Raw genomic sequence first — 21,530 nt, 5'->3', positions numbered from 1 at the left:
CTTGCACTCTTTTGCAGGTAGGCACTAGTCTGTTTTTAAGTAGCGCTGCTCATTTCCTTGCTATGTACTAATTTGATTAGTTTTTGGTCAGCTGCTCCCACTTAACAGCCATGCTTTTGGTGTATATGCAGAGCTTCTGTTTGGGTTCAAGGTGCGTTTGTAGTTCCTGGGGGGGCTCAGCGCATCTCTGATTGGAGGCCATTCGGAGGCGGCCTGGTGTTGCGCTGATCCACCTTTTGCGCAATTTTCGATTTTTCAATTTTACTTGGTAGCGCACCCAGGCTATGCATATACATAGGTTAGGATTTAGTTAGTGTTAGGCCCCTCCCATGGAGGATTGACTTCTTCGCAGTGGGAGGGACGAGTACTTAATAGGTTGCATGCAAGCTGTTACAGGAAACCAACATCCTCCAGTGGTAGACAGGTCATGTGTATGCTCGGTGTGTATTCGACCCCACAAGTGGGGCTTGCACTCTTTTGCAGGTAGGCACTAGTCTGTTTTTAAGTAGCGCTGCTCATTTCCTTGCTATGTACTAATTTGATTAGTTTTTGGTCAGCTGCTCCCACTTAACAGCCATGCTTTTGGTGTATATGCAGAGCTTCTGTTTGGGTTCAAGGTGCGTTTGTAGTTCCTGGGGGGGCTCAGCGCATCTCTGATTGGAGGCCATTCGGAGGCGGCCTGGTGTTGCGCTGATCCACCTTTTGCGCAATTTTCGATTTTTCAATTTTACTTGGTAGCGCACCCAGGCTATGCATATACATAGGTTAGGATTTAGTTAGTGTTAGGCCCCTCCCATGGAGGATTGACTTCTTCGCAGTGGGAGGGACGAGTACTTAATAGGTTGCATGCAAGCTGTTACAGGAAACCAACATCCTCCAGTGGTAGACAGGTCATGTGTATGCTCGGTGTGTATTCGACCCCACAAGTGGGGCTTGCACTCTTTTGCAGGTAGGCACTAGTCTGTTTTTAAGTAGCGCTGCTCATTTCCTTGCTATGTACTAATTTGATTAGTTTTTGGTCAGCTGCTCCCACTTAACAGCCATGCTTTTGGTGTATATGCAGAGCTTCTGTTTGGGTTCAAGGTGCGTTTGTAGTTCCTGGGGGGGCTCAGCGCATCTCTGATTGGAGGCCATTCGGAGGCGGCCTGGTGTTGCGCTGATCCACCTTTTGCGCAATTTTCGATTTTTCAATTTTACTTGGTAGCGCACCCAGGCTATGCATATACATAGGTTAGGATTTAGTTAGTGTTAGGCCCCTCCCATGGAGGATTGACTTCTTCGCAGTGGGAGGGACGAGTACTTAATAGGTTGCATGCAAGCTGTTACAGGAAACCAGCATCCTCCAGTGGTAGACAGGTCATGTGTATGCTCGGTGTGTATTCGACCCCACAAGTGGGGCTTGCACTCTTTTGCAGGTAGGCACTAGTCTGTTTTTAAGTAGCGCTGCTCATTTCCTTGCTATGTACTAATTTGATTAGTTTTTGGTCAGCTGCTCCCACTTAACAGCCATGCTTTTGGTGTACATGCAGAGCTTCTGTTTGGGTTCAAGGTGCGTTTGTAGTTCCTGGGGGGGCTCAGCGCATCTCTGATTGGAGGCCATTCGGAGGCGGCCTGGTGTTGCGCTGATCCACCTTTTGCGCAATTTTCGATTTTTCAATTTTACTTGGTAGCGCACCCAGGCTATGCATATACATAGGTTAGGATTTAGTTAGTGTTAGGCCCCTCCCATGGAGGATTGACTTCTTCGCAGTGGGAGGGACGAGTACTTAATAGGTTGCATGCAAGCTGTTACAGGAAACCAACATCCTCCAGTGGTAGACAGGTCATGTGTATGCTCGGTGTGTATTCGACCCCACAAGTGGGGCTTGCACTCTTTTGCAGGTAGGCACTAGTCTGTTTTTAAGTAGCGCTGCTCATTTCCTTGCTATGTACTAATTTGATTAGTTTTTGGTCAGCTGCTCCCACTTAACAGCCATGCTTTTGGTGTATATGCAGAGCTTCTGTTTGGGTTCAAGGTGCGTTTGTAGTTCCTGGGGGGGCTCAGCGCATCTCTGATTGGAGGCCATTCGGAGGCGGCCTGGTGTTGCGCTGATCCACCTTTTGCGCAATTTTCGATTTTTCAATTTTACTTGGTAGCGCACCCAGGCTATGCATATACATAGGTTAGGATTTAGTTAGTGTTAGGCCCCTCCCATGGAGGATTGACTTCTTCGCAGTGGGAGGGACGAGTACTTAATAGGTTGCATGCAAGCTGTTACAGGAAACCAACATCCTCCAGTGGTAGACAGGTCATGTGTATGCTCGGTGTGTATTCGACCCCACAAGTGGGGCTTGCACTCTTTTGCAGGTAGGCACTAGTCTGTTTTTAAGTAGCGCTGCTCATTTCCTTGCTATGTACTAATTTGATTAGTTTTTGGTCAGCTGCTCCCACTTAACAGCCATGCTTTTGGTGTATATGCAGAGCTTCTGTTTGGGTTCAAGGTGCGTTTGTAGTTCCTGGGGGGGCTCAGCGCATCTCTGATTGGAGGCCATTCGGAGGCGGCCTGGTGTTGCGCTGATCCACCTTTTGCGCAATTTTCGATTTTTCAATTTTACTTGGTAGCGCACCCAGGCTATGCATATACATAGGTTAGGATTTAGTTAGTGTTAGGCCCCTCCCATGGAGGATTGACTTCTTCGCAGTGGGAGGGACGAGTACTTAATAGGTTGCATGCAAGCTGTTACAGGAAACCAACATCCTCCAGTGGTAGACAGGTCATGTGTATGCTCGGTGTGTATTCGACCCCACAAGTGGGGCTTGCACTCTTTTGCAGGTAGGCACTAGTCTGTTTTTAAGTAGCGCTGCTCATTTCCTTGCTATGTACTAATTTGATTAGTTTTTGGTCAGCTGCTCCCACTTAACAGCCATGCTTTTGGTGTATATGCAGAGCTTCTGTTTGGGTTCAAGGTGCGTTTGTAGTTCCTGGGGGGGCTCAGCGCATCTCTGATTGGAGGCCATTCGGAGGCGGCCTGGTGTTGCGCTGATCCACCTTTTGCGCAATTTTCGATTTTTCAATTTTACTTGGTAGCGCACCCAGGCTATGCATATACATAGGTTAGGATTTAGTTAGTGTTAGGCCCCTCCCATGGAGGATTGACTTCTTCGCAGTGGGAGGGACGAGTACTTAATAGGTTGCATGCAAGCTGTTACAGGAAACCAGCATCCTCCAGTGGTAGACAGGTCATGTGTATGCTCGGTGTGTATTCGACCCCACAAGTGGGGCTTGCACTCTTTTGCAGGTAGGCACTAGTCTGTTTTTAAGTAGCGCTGCTCATTTCCTTGCTATGTACTAATTTGATTAGTTTTTGGTCAGCTGCTCCCACTTAACAGCCATGCTTTTGGTGTATATGCAGAGCTTCTGTTTGGGTTCAAGGTGCGTTTGTAGTTCCTGGGGGGGCTCAGCGCATCTCTGATTGGAGGCCATTCGGAGGCGGCCTGGTGTTGCGCTGATCCACCTTTTGCGCAATTTTCGATTTTTCAATTTTACTTGGTAGCGCACCCAGGCTATGCATATACATAGGTTAGGATTTAGTTAGTGTTAGGCCCCTCCCATGGAGGATTGACTTCTTCGCAGTGGGAGGGACGAGTACTTAATAGGTTGCATGCAAGCTGTTACAGGAAACCAACATCCTCCAGTGGTAGACAGGTCATGTGTATGCTCGGTGTGTATTCGACCCCACAAGTGGGGCTTGCACTCTTTTGCAGGTAGGCACTAGTCTGTTTTTAAGTAGCGCTGCTCATTTCCTTGCTATGTACTAATTTGATTAGTTTTTGGTCAGCTGCTCCCACTTAACAGCCATGCTTTTGGTGTATATGCAGAGCTTCTGTTTGGGTTCAAGGTGCGTTTGTAGTTCCTGAGGGGGCTCAGCGCATCTCTGATTGGAGGCCATTCGGAGGCGGCCTGGTGTTGCGCTGATCCACCTTTTGCGCTATTCTTTCTAGTAGCCGATCGACTACTATTCGCATCCGGCTCCCAAATGACCGGCTGGGTACCGATTGCTGAAATTTAACACAGGCATCTATTCTATAAATACAACATTCAGTATCAAATCTATAAAGTATATATAACAACAATTAAAATTCCAGCTGAAGATAGGTCATCTCAGAGGATACACATTGCTTCTTTACCTTGGATCAAATCTGAGACATTACGGTAATTAACCCCAATCTATGCTTCCTTTAAAACTCATAGGTGGCCCAACCATTACTTCAGGTCCTTAGTTCTGTTCCCACCAATCATCCTTCACATCGACCCATTTTACAGCAATGCTACTTCCTCTAGAGCGCTTACATATGATCTGTTACTACAGCGCTCGCTCTTGAGCTCCCTCTTTTCTCACCAGTTTACTAGGAGGGGGTTCCGGGGTTTTAAACTCCAATACCAGTACAGTCATTCATCCACTCCACATTTACCAACCTCCAGCTAACTACTACCAACCTCCCTCTCCGCAACCCACACACAAAAAAGAGAAAAGAAAGAAAACAACCTTCCCCATCTTCCTCTGGGAGACCCCCAGACCAAGCCGACACAGGCGTCTGTCTTCACTGAGCTCTTGCATATTCCCGGCTTCATGAAGGCTGTCTGTTCGTCTTAATGTCTTCCCATCATCTTCATCCCTCAAACGTAACCACCACCGGGGTCTTCTCCTGGGAATTTCATCTTTGCTTTCTGTAGCCAAACTATTTCGGCGTCTCCTTAGTTAGTAATCTGCTCTTATTTCGCGGAGTAGCGGCTCATTACATCTTCTTGCAGTTTGGGGAATTCTCATTAATCTTCTCCGGCATCGCAATTCCAAAAAGCATGAATTTTTCATGCCTAGTCTTATTTGTAGTCTAGCTCCCACAGTCGGAAGTTGCTAATGGATATCAGAGGTTACCTTCAGAGAAATCTGCGCGGCAAAACAATATTCCGCTACGGAGCTACACCCGTTCCCAAATGACGGACTACTGCAGCTAAGTATGTCGGGAGGAAGACTCCAAATGTCTGGAGGAAAGCCTCGCACACATGCTGAACAAGCCTCACGATACATTGTGGCCACTGGCCAGGGCCGGTTCTTCCATGAAGCAATGTGAATCATGTGCTTCACGGCAGCAGCAATTAGAGGGTGGCAAGAGGAGCCTCCCCTCCACAAATGTCCTCCTACTCGCATTCCCTGTCTCCCCCTCCCAAGATGGGCGGCGCCGATTCATAATTTTGCATTTGAAGGAGAGCCCCTACTGGGCCCCTTTGGTCCAGGGGCCCTGGTTCAGTTGCTACCTCTGCATCTCTTATTGCTACACCATTGGATGGGGGGCGCACTCTGGTGTCTCAGCCTTGGGTGCTGGAGGACCATGTCCCGGCTCTGGCTGAGCTGGCCGCCGATCGGCTACTTGGAGTGGAAGGGGAACTTGTAAAATTGGGACATGGCTACGCACATCTGAGCGTTTTGTCAGCTTTCCGCTCAGCAAAGTGCTGCAGGGACCATTTTTAGGGCGATTTTACTACAATGGAAGGTATAGGAAAATCGCAAAACGTTCACAAAATCGCTTTGTGCGGTGATTGCTTTTGCACTTTTAGGAATAAATACATTGTATTTATTTGTTCCGGGGTAAATAGTTCACCTCCTGAAAAGCGCAAAATCGTAGCACGCAGGTAAGCGCTGTGGGGGGGATCACTCACAAAATCGCAAAACGTATGCAGTGGTGGGTTCACAGAACAGGTATGCAGTGGTGGGTTCACAGAACAGAACAGGTATGCAGTGGTGGGTTCACAGAACAGAACAGGTATGCAGTGGTGGGTTCACAGAACAGAACAGGTATGCAGCCAGGAACAAGCTAAGCCTAACTAATCTTTCCCTATATGAGAGACTGCAGCAGCTCGCCCTACTCTCACTAATGCAGGCACACGAGTGACCGTAATGGCCGCCGCTGCCTGCCTTATATAAGGGGGGGTGGGGCTCCAGGGGCTAGTGTAGCCTAATTGGCTACACTGGGCCTGCTGACTGTGATGTAGAGGGTCAAAGTTGACCCTCCATGGTGCATTATGGGGCGAACCGAACTTCCGCAAAGGTTCGCCTGCTGGACGCGAACGCGAACCACGGAAGTTCGCATGGAACCGTTCGCAGGCGACTCCCATTGTCCTCTGGTCTAGCCATTTGGCCAAAGTGGTTCCGTGGACAAGCACATCCCTACTGCACATGCACAGACTTGGCGCACCAGAGATGCACTCATCCTTGGAACTACTCACTGGAGATACATGTAGTTCCGATAAGCTCTTGTATATGAATAGGTACTCTGGAGGACAGTGCTTAAATGTAGTTATGGCCGAACATCACAATTTTGCGTTTGCGAACGTACCATTCACAGCGAGCTCCACATGGGCAAACAAACGTCTCTTCTGAGCATCTCTGCAGTCACAATTTCTTTAAAGGGAACCTGAACTTAAAATAAACACATGACGTAGCTGCAAATGAGTATTACATACTTACCTCACCGTCAGTTCCTCTCAGAAGCTCACCATTTTCTGCTTACAGTGATCCCTTCCAGTTCTGACAATATTTTGTCAGAACTGAAATATACCAGTTGCTGTCAGTTAAATATCAGCTGCTGTCAGTTACAACTGAATGTGCAAGGTAATGTCCATGTTTCCCTATGGCTCAAATGGGCGATATTACAGTTCAACAGTGTGCTGACCAGGAGGAAGCTGTTATGAGGTAATGGCCATTTTCACGATGGAGGACGGAGAATTCCATTGATCACAGAGGACAAACAGGACGCAGGTGAGGAGAAAGAGATTGATGACGAGTAGACTACACAGGAGATAAGTATGACGTGTGTATGTTTATTTTGACCTTTAATTTTCAGTTCAGGTTCTCTTTAAAAAAAGACCTGGACAGTGGCATGGCGGAGGAGGATCAAGTGCGGAATAGTCGCCCAAAAATATATATTTAAAAAAAATTAAATTTTTGAATGGCTATTTTTAAAGAAATGTTAATGTCCCCGAATTTAGCGGTTAACAGCAAAGCCCCCATATGTCCTAGAAAAAAATCAAATTTGCACTGTATGTTTAGAAGGATAGAGGGAAAAAAGGCCTCCCCTCTCCTCCAGAGCCCCCCCACCCCATACCATGGACCATGTGGTCTGGTGTAGCGCAGAGTGTGAGCAGAGGGGAGGAAAGTCTTAGGCACTAGAGGTGAAGGTTAGGGTTAGGCATAGGCCTGCAGGCCGCATATTCGGAAGAGAACACTTTTTTGTCACCTGACCAGCCAAGGTACGATGTATTCTCTTACATCGATCTGACCTTGGCAACAGTGGCTGGCCAATTTAGGAACTGGCCAGTGGCCACATTTATGGGTTTGACCAAAACACATATTCAAATAAAAACAACCTTTTAGCCAATAACATTGTTGGTGGGTGTGTTTATAGATAAGAGGAATTGGTGCTGTCCTGGCTTTTTCTTGTCTGCCAGCAGTAAAGATGCCGACCTGACCTGCAGGCACATGGAGGATCAATCAACATGAACAAATTACATGTCGAATATCAATAATTTCTTGATCTCTCTTCTATTTTCCAAACTTCTCACTTTGCAATGTATTGATTTATCTTCCTACCCCTACGACTATCTTTAAGAAAAGTTCCTCTGATAACTGTTCAAAAGTGATGACTTGTTTAGACTGTAAGCTTCTGGGGCAATTACTGAAATGAATAGCCCATACGCTCAGGAAGGTGTTGCGGTATAGGTTGGGGCTGGACAAACAAACGGATTTTGCGCCATTGGCCAGGTGTCTTGGTTCAGGAGCGTTATGATGGGCGCTGCCCTCTGATGACGGATGAGATATGAAGGATTTGGGGAGCGAGCGGGGGAAAGCTTGGCGAAGTGAGCAGCCCTGCCTATCAGATTTATAGATAGGTGTGCGCGCGATACAAAATAAAGCGTCGCGAAGACGAGGAATTTACAGATTTCAATTTCCACCGACTGATAACTTCGTGGTGGCGCCGCGATTAGGCAGACTCCGCGCTCCATAGATATTAATATATTATAACTCCATCTGATGAATCTGTCACTGTCAGAGTGTCACACGATGACAGCAAAATAATCTAAGGGTGGCTACAGATGGAGAGATGTCCCAGCCAGGTGGCCGGAGACGTGAGAAGCCACAGATCTGAATTGGGGAGGGAGGTGTTGGGGGGTGACGTAGCTGCGGTGAACGGATTTTCTCCATTCTCTGCCGGCACGTTGCCATGGTAACACGACGCCTGCTTTATCCTCAGCTGAAAGGAATCTGTCACGGCACATCAAGAACGGACGTTCAGTCGGCAGACGGCTATTTCAGCCAAGCAAAGGATCGCGTCTACAGGAACTTCTGATTTTATGAGAACATTTAAAGGACCTCTCCAGCAAAACAAGTAAGCTAAAATCTGAAAGAACTGACAGGTTTTGGACTAGTCCATCTCCTCAAGGGGGATTCTCAGGGTTTTCTTTTGTTTTCAAAAGCATTTCCTGAATGGCAGTTTAACTGCCAAAATAGTAAGAAACCAGCCCGCCTCCCTACTCACTTGCACACTATTTCGGCAGTTAAGATGGCCACCAACGATACAATCTTTTTCATCAAATTTTACCAAATCTATGTAGTAGAAGGGTAAGCTGAGTAAATATAATGAATGGATAATGTAGGCAGCTACCTTATATTACATAGAAATGGTAAGATTGGATGAAAAAGATTGTATCGTTAGTGGCCAGCTTTATGGTGCCAATACATGGTACATTTTTTTTTTCATTTTTGATTAATCCTGTTAGATCGAATATAATGATTTTTCCAACATGTCCGATTGGATTTTTATTGAAAAAAATGGGATAATAGTTTGTTTTTCTTGAGCAAAAAAAAAAAAAATATTCTTTTCAACTTGCATTCGATTTGAACAAACGGGAAAATCAAACGTTTTTATTGTACCGTGTATGAGCACCATTAGATTGATCAACTGCCATTCAGGAAATGCTTTTGACAACAAAGAAAACCCTAAGGCTTTGTTGGCATGTAAAATCGAAATCGGAAACGTTTTGCGATTTTGTGAGTAATCCCCCCCACAGCGCTTACCTGCGTGCTGCGATTTTGCGCTTTTCAGGAAGTGAACTATTTACCCCGGAAAAAATAAATACAATGTATTTATTCCAAAAAATGCAAAAGCAATCACCGCACAAAGCGATTTTGTGAACGTTTTGCGATTTTCCTATACCTTCCATTGTAGTAAAATCACCCTAAAAATGGTACAGGCAGCGCTTTGCTGAGCGGAAAGCAGACAAAACGCTCAGATGTGAAGTATCCCATTAGGATTCATTGCAATAGTGATTAATAGGGCGTTTTTTAAAATTGCTGGCACTCAGAAAAAAACGCAAAACGCCCTAGGTGTAAAAGAGCTGTCGTTAAATGCTACATTTTAGGCACTTACGAGGGGTGGGGGTGGGGGGTAGGTTAGAGGGCTCCCTTTAGGTGCTTATAGGGGAGATTAGAGTTAGGCATTAGGTGTGTGTGTGGGGGGGGGCACTATAGCGGTTTCACCTTCACTTTCCGCAATCGCCGGTGGTTCCCAAAGAGCTAGGCTAATGTGCTCAACACACACCATACAATCTTGGTTGTACAGATTTACCAAATCTATGTAGTATAAGGGCCAATAGATTGAAAATACCTTGTATGATTGATTGGATAAGCTCTTATACTACATGAAAGTGGTAAGATTGAACAACCAAGATTGTATGGTGTGTGTTGAGCCTAAGTCTGCCGGAGGGATTGCAATTGCCTAAATCGCAATTGAGATGCCTGCAGCAAAATCGCATTCCCTGAAATCGCTGTGGAAATCGTTTAGTGCAAGAATCGCAATGGGCATTCACTTAGCGTTTGATGGCCATTTATTTTTGATCTGTAATGGGTCCCAGCCCTAAGACACGCCCCTGGCCCACCATTAGCCATGTCCCAATTTTACAAGTTCCCCTTCCACCCCAAGTAGCCGATCGGCGGCCAGCTCAGCCAGAGCCGGGACACAGTCCTCCAGCACCCAAGGCTGAGACACCAGAGTGCGCCCCTCCACCTAATGGTGTAGCAATAAGAGATGCAGAGGTTACAACTGAACCAGGGCCCCTGGACCAAAGAGGCCCCATAGGGGCCCTCCTTAAACTGCTTTATTAGCTCTTTATTGGTGCTAAGCTGGTAATGAACCCCTCTATATGTGCTTTTATTAGTTGGAACTACTAATAAGCTGCTCTCCTCCCCTGCTTACACCTCTCTAATGGAAAACACAGCATTGTTGCTGCTAATGGAAGTCTATGAGCCGCATGAAAAAAAAAACGCAAATAAAAAACGCGTTTTGTAGGCGTTTTTTTTAAAAAAAGATTGTTTTGTAATGTATTTCCACTTCCTGTTGTCTTCCTAGTGATTTGCATAAAACACAATGTAAAAGCGCATTGAAAACGCATATACGTTTTGTATATGCGAACCGCAACCGCATAAAAATGCAGGCAAACCGCTATAAAACTGCATATGCAGAAAAAATGCAAACGCACTAAAAACGCACACAAAAAAAAACAACAACGCACACGACAGAAAACGCAACCTTTCACGTTCTGTTATGTGTGCACCCAGCCCGACACTGTTGATGTCCAAGGCAGCTTTCGGTGCTCCATATCAATTGTTGTGTATAGGACGCTTGAGGGTGCCCCATTGTAAAACTCGCAGTGGGGCCCAGAGCTCCTAAGCTGTGCTACTGCCATATCCCTCCCACCCAGCCGTCACACACTTATTGCTATTAGACTAAGAGGCGCCCCAGGGCCCCCAACACCTTCATCTCTAGTTATCTGGCTTGCAGTCACTGCCATGTATCCCCTTTTCTTATTTCTCTCTGCTTCAAACACAATAGGGGAATGATAGCTGAGTGAGTTGTGCGCCCCCTCCTACACTGCGCCCTGAGGCTGGAGCATCTCTCGCCTCTGCCTCAGCCACTCCCTGCGCCCCCTCCTACACTGCTCCCTGAGGCTGAAGCCTCTCTTGCCTCTGCCTAGGCCACTCCCTGCGCCCACTCCTACACTGTGCCCTGAGGCTGGAGCCTCTCTCGCCTCTGCCCTGCCCCGCGCCCCCTTCTACACTGCACCCTGCTCCGCCCTGCGCCCCCTACTACACTGCACCCTGAGGCTGGAGCCTCTCTTGCCTCTGCCTCAGCCCGGTCCTGAGCTCACTGCTTGGGCACCCGATTACTGGGTGTCTGTCAGAAGCCTGCTGACCGCCACACCCAAATGACATAATCCGTGATTTTTAGCTATGGTCATGCTTTCAGAAGTCCTCACTGTATCCTAACATGATCCCCATCCAGGTTGAAAAACTTTGGTCTTCTAGCAGAAGATAGTTCTGGGTCAAGTTTTCTGGATCGGAAATCTTCTTCACACAAAGGACAACTGTAATAAGATGGCTATGGAGACTGCCAAATTTCTTTCATTTTAAGCAATACCAGTTGCCTGGCTGTCTTACTGATCCTCTAATATTTTTAGCTATAGACCCTGAACAAGCATGCAGCAGATCAGGTGTTTCTGACATTATTGTCAGCTGTGACAAAATTAGCTGCATGTTTGTTTCTGGTGTGATTCAGACACTACTGCAGCCAAATAGATCAGCAGGACTGCCAGGCAACTGGTATTGTTTAAAAGGAAATAAATATGGTAGCCTCCATATCCCTCTTGCTGGATATCCTTTAAGATGGCCATACATCTCTCGATATGGTGGGTGATCGACCATCCGATTCGGATGACAATCAATGTCGCCAAAAGCATGCCCAATCGATAATCCGACCAATTCTGGCCTGAAATTGGTCACATGGATCAATTGGACGTGCTGCAAGATGTCAGAATCTCGTGGTCGAGAGGGTGCGCGGCGATAACACAGAGCGATATTGGGACAAATGCGGTGAAACCCCGTCACACACACTAAACGCCGGCAGTGTGTACAGCGCTAATGGAGCAGCGGGATCCTGAAGATGAAGGGGCACCAAGCGGTGGGCGACACAGGACAGGTAATGGATACATACACACACGGGGGGGGGGCACATTTATACACTAGGGGGCAGCGGCGAGGAGGCAGACGCAGTGGACTCATCTGATTCCCGAGAGATTTCATGCTGAAATCAATCAAGAATCGGCCTGTGGTGTACGGGCAGCCGACAGATCAGAGAGAGATTTGTCTCTTGGTCGATCTGCCCATCATTGCTACCTCCCAACTTTTTGAGATGAGAAAGAGGGACACTTAACCACTTGAGGACCCACCCTTTACCCCCCCTTAAGGACCAGCGCTAGTTTGATTGATCTGTGCTGGGTGGGCTCTGCAGCCCCCAGCACAGATCAGGGTGCAGGCAGGGAGATCAGATTGCCCCCCTTTTTTCCCCCCTATGGGGATGATGTGCTGGGGGGGTCTGATCTCTGCTGCCTGCGAGTGGCTGGCGGGGGGGGCACCTCAAAGCCCCCCTCCGCGGCGAAATGCTCCCCCTCCCTCTCCTACCTGGCCCCCTTTGGTAAGCCGGGCTGCACAGGACGCTATCCGTCCTGTGCAGCCAGTGACAGGCTGTCTCCTGTCACATGGCGGCGATCCCCGGCCGCTGATTGGCCGGGGATCGCCGATCTGCCTTACGGCGCTGCTGCGCAGCAGCGCCGTACAAATGTAAACAAAGCGGATTATTTCCGCTTGTGTTTACATCTAGCCTGCGAGCCGCCATCGGCGGCCCGCAGGCTATTCACGGAGCCCCCCGCCGTGATTTGACAGGAAGCAGCCGCTCGTACGAGCGGCTGCTTCCTGATTAATTAGGCTGCAGCTGGCGACGCAGTACTGCGTCGCTGGTCCTGCAGCTGCCACTTTGCCGACGCACGTTATGAGTGTGCGGTCGGCAAGTGGTTAAGCCACACCCCTGCCACACCCCGAATCACGCCCTGTCACGTCACTCCCCTAGGCATGCATACCATAAAGATTTCATGAGAAAAATATGTTGTTTTATAATTCAAACCACACTGGTCCTTTCTATCCTGGTTCATTTTCCCTCATATTAACATTTTAAAATTGCTAATATATCGATTTAAAGGATGGGAATAAAGTTTAGAATCAAGCAAACACATTTTTAGTAGATAAATATATATTTACATAGAAAGAGGGACAAAGTCCTGAAAGAGGGACACATGAGGAGGAAAGAGGGACAGGGCTCCCAAAGATGGACTGTCCCTCCGAAGGAGGGACAGTTGGGAGCTGTGTCTAGGTGTGTGGCTACCATTATAAATCCCCCATGGCTTGCTGTAGAGGCAGCATTATGGGTAAGCGATAAGCTCTCCCCTCTCCAGAGTTCTCCTCTTTGGATGCTCAGACACGTAGCTGAGAACTTAGCTTGTATATATTGCTTCCGATGTAATTTCCTCTCGGGTCTCCTGTGTATAACCTTTATTGTTTTCCCTCCGTTCTCATGTTTATCGCTTCATAATCAGCCCTCACTGCTCCGGCTAAGAGGCGGCAGATTACCGCGCTTCTCCCTGCCGTAACTCAGAATGTATGGCACTAATGTGGAGGGCGAGGCGATAAAAAATGGGAATTAGCAGCTGAATGTAATTGTTGCCCACAGCTTTGTCCTGACATAGAGCTTAATATTATAGATCACCGGGAGTAATACATGCTTCAGCAGCCTGTGTAACCATCCAGACTTCACTTTATGGGCGGCCGTGCTAAAGAGACCCTGTCACTAAGGTAGCAGCAGATTTAGACCTCAGCCATTAGAGGAGTGTATGCTTGTTTAACCACTTCAGTACCAGCAGACTCTAGACCTTTGATGACCAGAGACCACTGGTACAAAAAACCGAAGCCTACTGAAGCGACGTCAGGGCCACATGGACCCGCCACTACCACGATCATGCTATTCTCCTGTCGCTGAAGCTCACTCGCTCTGCCATTGCTATGATAGCAGAGTTCTGTGACTCGATCAATGTGAGCCAATGACAAATCCTGCAATACATCTGCAGTGTGTCTACTTCCTGATTTCATGGAAACAGACATAGGGCTTAAATTAAAGTTGTGATTAGTTACAGATGAGGGTGAATTAGACAGACTAAACTCTCTAAAAACATACAGGGTGCATTTCTCTGTTTTCTTTCTGTTCTGTGCAAGAGTTCAGGTCCACTTTAACTTTTGAACTCGGAATTTACGATCTGTCCCCATCCCAGCCTAATGCTGAATACACACGGTGTGTTCCCGCACTCGATCTCCCGCTCGATTCCCGTCGATTTGTTTATTTCCAACATGTCCGATTTTCATTTTGATGGATCGTTAAGTCGATTTGGCATACTTTACATGCGAATCGACCTAACGATCCATCGAAATGAAAATCGGACATGTTGGAAATAAAAAAATCGACGGGAATCGAGCGAGAAATCGAGTGCGGGAACGCACCGTGTGTATTCAGCATGAGTCCTAGTTGTGGTTGAGTAAACAAAGAGTCTTATCTGTCTGTCATAAATTAGCAAACATCCTTTCAAGACCTACCTTTGGTTGTTCGCAAAACAATCTATCTCATTTTGTTGATAAATGTATATAAACTGTGTTTCCGAGCATCTTGTTGTCAGCCTACAGGAGCAGAGTGTGAAGCAGGCTCTTTAGCCAAAACCTTACTATTTGTCTTGTAAATTAGCCAGTATATAATATTATCCCGATTTAAAACTTCTTTCTGTCACAAAAAAAACATTGGTAAAAATCTCCAATACACTGTTGAGAACAGGAATGCAATACTGACATTGATGCATGTTCCAGTCAGAGGTAATGCAGTGTTTTGCGTGGTGATTTCACCACCGAACTTCCATAGGACAGGCCCAGAAACGCTGTGTGTGGTTTCTGGCAGCTACTACTTAGGATGCTGGCAAACGGTAGCGTCACAAGGAATGAGGGCGGAGCATGGAAATAGTTTTCGATGCCCACCTTATCCATATTCAGTTTTATGCACAAGAGATGGGTGGAGCTTGCGTGTGTCACTGTTTGCCTTAGTACAATTGATGTAGACTTGTATTTCACAGGAAGTGGAATTTCAACAGGAAGTGCATTTGTATGGATAGGTGCACAGCTGCAGACAAGCACAGCTATGAAGGTGGGCTAAACACATGATACAATCAAATTAAAATTGATATTCCAGTTTTTCGATAAAATTAATGGTTGTTCTGAAAAATTGAAAGTTTTTCTTTTTATTCAACTAAGAAATCCGATCAAATTTTATATATATATATCTATATCTATATCTATATATACATATATATATAAATATATATATATATATATATATATCAATTGGGTGTGGCGGATATTTCTGATACATTTTTTCAGAAATTTGAATGGCACAAGTGTTGAGAAAAAATATAAAAATTGTATTGTTTGATTCCGATTTTATATCTGATCCGATTTTTTATTCCGATAAAAAAACTTACTGCATGCCGCGGTACGGTTTTTTATTGGAATAAAGATTTTTTTTATCGGAATAAAGATTTTTTAAAGTTTTCAATGTAAAAATTAACATTTGTTTGCATTTTCATAAATTTTCACCATATTGTGAAAATCCAACATATTTTCGTGATAATGTCCTCGAAATCGAAAATTCCATTTCTGATACAAAATTACATTGGTAAAAATTCATGAGCAACGCTGATTGCAACGATTGGATAAGACGGTTGAACCCTTCGAGAAGATTGGATCATTAATGGGCGACTTTAGAATTTGCACAGAACAACCTGTCTGCTTTCAGAATTGAACATCCTCTATTTTGGGTTTCGTTGAGCGATAAAACAGAAGTGATAGCTGAACACTGTGCGCTGGGCCTTGGTGGGTGAAGGGTTAACCGCAGGTCCCGCATGTCTCTGGCCAACTAATACACCCAGCGACGTCAGTATAGAACGGAAGAGTGCAAATCAGCTACAATAAAAACTTTTCTTGGATTCTTACCATTGTCCAAATGGTTGGCCTTGATGATTTTCTCCGAATAGTCCGAAACGCTGGAACATTCAATCTGAACGAAAACAAAAGAAAACCACAAAACACAGATGTCAGAGACTTCGCTGCAACAAAAGATGATAGACCAGCATACAGAATACATCCTGAACCTACATTGCAAGCATTCCAATATAATCATAAATGTTTCTGCTGTAATGAATCGTATCTCAGTCAGTCTGGCTCCTTTCTGGTACATTGCAGAGGAGAGGGAAGCTTGTTATCTACCCTCCCACATTCCTGCTTCTTACTGATTGGCTGAGGGCAGTTCAGTGTGAAACGAGGCTGAGAAGGGAAATGCACCTCACCCCTCTGCAGAAGCTGCTGAAATACGATCTATGCTGTGCTCACATGAGTTTACGAAACAAGCTAGCTATGACAGTGCTGTTTCTAGGAGGGAAAAAAAGAGTAACAGAGGAAATAACATCAAAATTGTCAGCAAAGATGGAAAATGCCTGGAACAGTTTTCTCTCTATTTACTATATATAATTCACTGATATCAAAATGTGGACAGTACAATACATCTATAATGTAAGTAGAACAAGTAGTTATCTACTTATATATGTGCTTTTTTTCTGGGATAGTATGGCTGTCCCTGCTGCTTTAAAGTCAACCTGAGGTGACCTTACCAAAACATTTAGATACTTACCTATGTAGAAGGAAGCCTCTGTCTAGTCCAGGGGTTTCCCTGCCACGCACTGAGCCTCTGAACATATTTAACAAGAGCTTGTCGAGTATGTTCTTGTGGCCGCACTTCCTGTGGTGCACAACCGTGGCTGCACCAGTGTGAGTACGGCCACGCCTGCGCAGTAAGCCGAGGCCAATTGCACATGACAGGCTCCATGCTGCTGCCCAGTCGTGGCCATTCTCATGCAGGAGCAGCACGACTAGGGATGGTCAGAAATGCTGATTTGTGATTCAGACGGATTTCCGCTTTCCGACAAGTGTCTTTCTGATTTCCGACGAATTCCGCAGAAATCTGAGTTTCCGATGACCAATTTTTTATTTTTTTTTCGTCAATAAAGTTAGTCAATTGTAAACATGAAACCGCTATTAAATGCGGATATACGCTATTATGCACAGAACACATTTCTGATCGGCCACCGCAGTAAACTTCTGCTTTCTCTATTTGGCCTAATACCTCCGAAGCTTCTGGTTGGTCTAAAATGTCCACAGTAATTAATAATTGCAGTATTTGTATAGCGCCTTTCTCTTGTCAGACTCAAAGCGTTTGCGAGGCAGCCACTAGAGCGCACTCAGTAGGCAGTAGCAGTGTTAAGGAGACTTGCCCAAGAAACTCCTTACTGAAATAGGTGCTGGCTTACTGAACAGGAAGAGCCGAGATTCGAACCCAGGTCTCCTGTGTCAGAGGCAGAGCCCCTAACCATTACACTTTCCAGCCAATATACTGATTCTCTGATTGGTTTAATGCTTCCAAGCCGTGTGATTGGCCTAAAGTTTCTGAGTCTCGGTAAGGGCCCGTTCACATTAGGGGCGTTTTCAGCCTTATTATTTTTTACAAAAACGCAGCGCACAGTGGAGCGGCGGGAGGGGAAAAAAAAGGGCACAAAAATGCAAACCGCTTGCATTTGCGATTACGTTTTTAGGTGTGAATGAGTCCTAAGGGCCTGTCTCCACTCGTCTGCATGAGTTGTCTGCCAGTGCTGCATTACTTTCAGTCATTTTTCTGCATGTGAAAAACACAGTCAAGTGTGAACTATATTGACATTTGGGAACTGTTCCAAATTTCTGGTGTATGTACCAAAATAGATGGTAAATGGTACTATGGTACCCCAAGACAAGTTCATTTGTATTATATATTTACTTTTCATTAGGGATGTGGATCCCACTATGGGTGTTTACACGATACACCCCATGGTGCCTTTTTCTCACCTCTCTGTCTCTCGATCTTTCATACGGACTCCCTAATGAGAGCTAACTGCTTGGTGTGCTGACACTCACTTCCTTAACTAGTCAATGACCGCGCTGATTGAAATCTACACCCTGTTTTGATGGCTATCTGGCTGCCAAGGCGTAGATTTTAATATACTGACGTTGCGTGTTCTCGCCGCATTCGTTTCTACCGACGATGTTGCCGTTGTCTCTCCACCGCAGCTCACTGGCTCTGCCATCTCTATAACAGCAGAGCCCTGTGAGCAGGTCAGGAGCCGACTTCATGGGCTCCTGACCCTGTATATCAATGTAAGCAGCTCCCATTGGCTTATGTATTATACCACCAGTCACTGCATACCTATCACTGCATCTGTGTGACAGCACACTGTTTTATATACCAGTCAGTGCATACCTTTTCACTGCATCTGTGACTACACATTGTATTATACCATCAGTCACTGCATACCTTTCACTGCATCTGTGTGACAGCACGCTGTTTTATATACCAGTCATTGCATACCTTTCACTGTATCTGTGTGACTGCACACTGTTTTATATACCAGTCAGTGCATACCTTTTCACTGCATCTTTGTGACTGCACATTGTATTATACCACCAGTCACTGCATACCTTTCGCTGCATATGTGTGACTGCACACTGTTTTATATACCAGTCAGTGCATACCTTTTCACTGCATCTGTGTGACTGCACATTGTATTATACCACCAATCACTGCATACCTTTCACTGCATCTGTGTGACTGCACACTGTTTTATATATCGGTCAGTGCATCACCTTTGGGGCCAGAAACAGCTTTTGTAGTTTTTCAAGTCTGCCTGCCCATTGAAGTCTATTTAGGTTTGCGTTTGCGGAAGTTCGCGGTCGAGGTTCGCGAACCCAAAATCGGAGGTTCGAGCCATCTCTACTACAGATAAATACCTATACACCTATACTGGGGACACCTATAACTACCTATACTGGGGACACGTATAGCTGAGTGACTACCTATACTTGGGACTTCTATAACTTGCTACCTATACGGGGGGTGCTTATAGCTAACTACCTATAATTGGGACACCTATAACTTGTTACCTATACCCAGGGCCGGCCCTAGACTTTTTGCCGCCTGAGGCAAGTTTTGAAAAAATGTGATGATTCCTTATTAGTGGCTGAGCAGATGAAGTCATTAGAACAATTGTGCAGAGAGCAGAAAGCTTTTTCCCTCTACACGCTTAGTTGTCAGCCTCTCAGGACAGGGAAAAGAAACGTCTCCCCCCACGGTGGCCCCCTGCAGCTTCTGGGCACCCCTGCGGCTGCATCCCTTGCAGGGTCTATTGTTACGCCCCTGGGAGCATCCACTGTGACCGCAGGGGTGCCAAGAGCTGTAAGGGGGCCCTAACTGATACTTCACTCTGTCTGATAAAGGGGTCCATCCTTCAGATCAGGTGTTTTGTGGCTACACCTGTTATGGGGGTGAGGATTATGATGTCCACACTTGTTTAATGACTCTTGTGAGATGGGCCCCCAGGCTGGGAGGGTCACCAGGGGTAGGCAAGGAAAGGGGTGTGGCCATTGGGGCCCCATCACAGTTTGGCCGGGGGGCCGCATGATTTGTAGTTCTGCCCCTGACTCCACAGCCAATAGCCATCCCTGTACTGGTAGTAACCCCTCTCTGATTGGCCACAGCAAGATATACGGTTTTACTCCCAGTACTTTTGTCTGGATTTTGCTTAATATAAAGGCAAAAAAAACTGCCCCACCCCTATTAGCCAACCATAATCTTCTGCTTTTTAATGAAACGCCATTCTTCCCGATAAAACTGCCGCGCTTTATTGTACGAGACGCAATTTTCACAAACCCCACAAAATAATATCGGCGTCTGAATTTCAGCAGCAGAACTATTATCTCCCCATAATGTCAGCTGAGAGGAAGAAAAGCTCGTGTTTCTCAGTGTAACAAGCCATCAAAGTGACAGAAACATTTCTCTGTGTAATAGGAAGCGAGGCAGACAGCCTGCAGAGGAGCGCGGCGATAAAACGGCGCCCGATTCTCACCACTGGCGTGCCTTAAAGTATGTATCTGCAGCTATTTCTACAATCCACATTTTAAAGGCTAGAAGAAAAATCACTTAAAGAGAAACCGTAACCAAGAATTGAACTTCATCCCAATCAGTAGCTGATACTCCCTTCAGCATGAGAAATCTATTCCTTTTCACAAACAGACCATCAGGGGGCTCTGTATGGCTGATATTGTGGTGAAACCCCTCCCACAGGAAAATGTGAGTACCATGGTCCTGACATCACACTGTGGGAGCCTTGTTGCATTGTGGGAATAACAGCTGCTTACAGCTGTTTTCAACTGCCAAAAAAGCAGCATCTCCTTCCACTGACATCACCTGCCAGCAGTAAAAATGTCACCATATGATACATGTCAGAAAGGGGAAAGATTTTACAATGGGCAATCACTGACTGACTAAATCATTTACACATAATTATTGTAAAAATTAAGCATTTTTTTATTACATTATTTTCACTGGAGTTCATCCTTAAAGGGCCACTATTACGTAAATTGTAAAATTTAAAATACATGTATACATGTATGGTTCTTCCAGATTAAAATGAGCCATAAATTACTTTTCCCCTATGTTGCTGTCACTTACAGTAGGTAGTAGTAATTTGATGGAACTGACAGTCTAGTCCATCTCTTCATGGGGGATTCTCAGCATGGCTTTTACCGTATATACTTGCATGTAAGCCGACCCGTGTATAAGCCGAGGTTCCCACTTTTCCCACAAAAACCAGGAAAAAGTGATTGACTCGCATATAAACCCCCCCTCCCCAGTATAGCCCCCTCCACAGTAGCCAGATGTGCAGATGTGCCCCCAGTACAAGTCAGCTCCCCTCCCCATAGCCAGATGTGCCCCAAGGATGATAAAGATGTGTCTCAAGAAGCCACTAGATGGCGTCATAGATATGAGACACAGCGATTGCCACACAGGTAGAATCCCCGATCATTGCACGCTGCTTGCACTGCTCCACAAGCTGGGGGACAGTAGTCTTCAGCAGCGCACCATGTTGCAGGGGAAGGGGGACACAGCAGGGAGTCAGGGGACACAGGTAGGGACACAGGGACACTCTGCACACCATGTTGCAGGGGATGGGAGCACGGACACAGCAGGGAGCCAGCTAGTAAGAGCAGGATCACTAGTGCACAATCCCTACGCTCCTCTGCCAGTAACAAAACCTGCTCCACCATCCATTCTGCTTCACTGACTCGCATATAAGCCGAGGGGGCAACTTTTCAGCACATTTTTGTGTGCCGAAAAAATTAGGCTTATACGCGAGTATATAAGGTATTCTTTATAAAGACACTCCTTGAAAAGGATTTATATAAAAATGCTGGCCTGCCTCCCTTCTCACTGCACACTTTTTTAGCAATTGGGCAGAGCAACTGCCATTAACTAAGTGATTTTAAAAAAATAAAAAGAATCCTGAGAAACCCACATGAGGAGATGGGCTAGTCCAAAACCTGTCATTTTTATCAGATTTCTACTACCTACTGAAAGTGACAGCAACATAGGAGTA

The 21,530-nt window shown here is 46.0% G+C and overlaps 1 protein-coding gene across 3 annotated transcripts in view; it reads right to left on the bottom strand.

The window, feature by feature from the left end:
- PRMT8 (protein arginine methyltransferase 8) overlaps positions 1-21,530 on the bottom strand; it is a 262,574-nt gene that overhangs the window by 67,956 nt on the left and 173,088 nt on the right. For all 3 annotated transcript variants that reach the window (XM_068273128.1, XM_068273127.1, XM_068273129.1), the window contains exon 4: positions 16,009-16,072. In XM_068273128.1, coding sequence (XP_068129229.1) covers positions 16,009-16,072 — 64 coding nt within the window. The remainder of the gene's footprint in view (positions 1-16,008; positions 16,073-21,530) is intronic.

This window comes from Hyperolius riggenbachi, chromosome 3, assembly GCF_040937935.1.
Source record: "Hyperolius riggenbachi isolate aHypRig1 chromosome 3, aHypRig1.pri, whole genome shotgun sequence".
In the NCBI taxonomy this organism is placed as follows: Eukaryota; Metazoa; Chordata; class Amphibia; order Anura; family Hyperoliidae; genus Hyperolius; species Hyperolius riggenbachi.
This window is presented reverse-complemented; position numbering and strand designations above follow the sequence as displayed.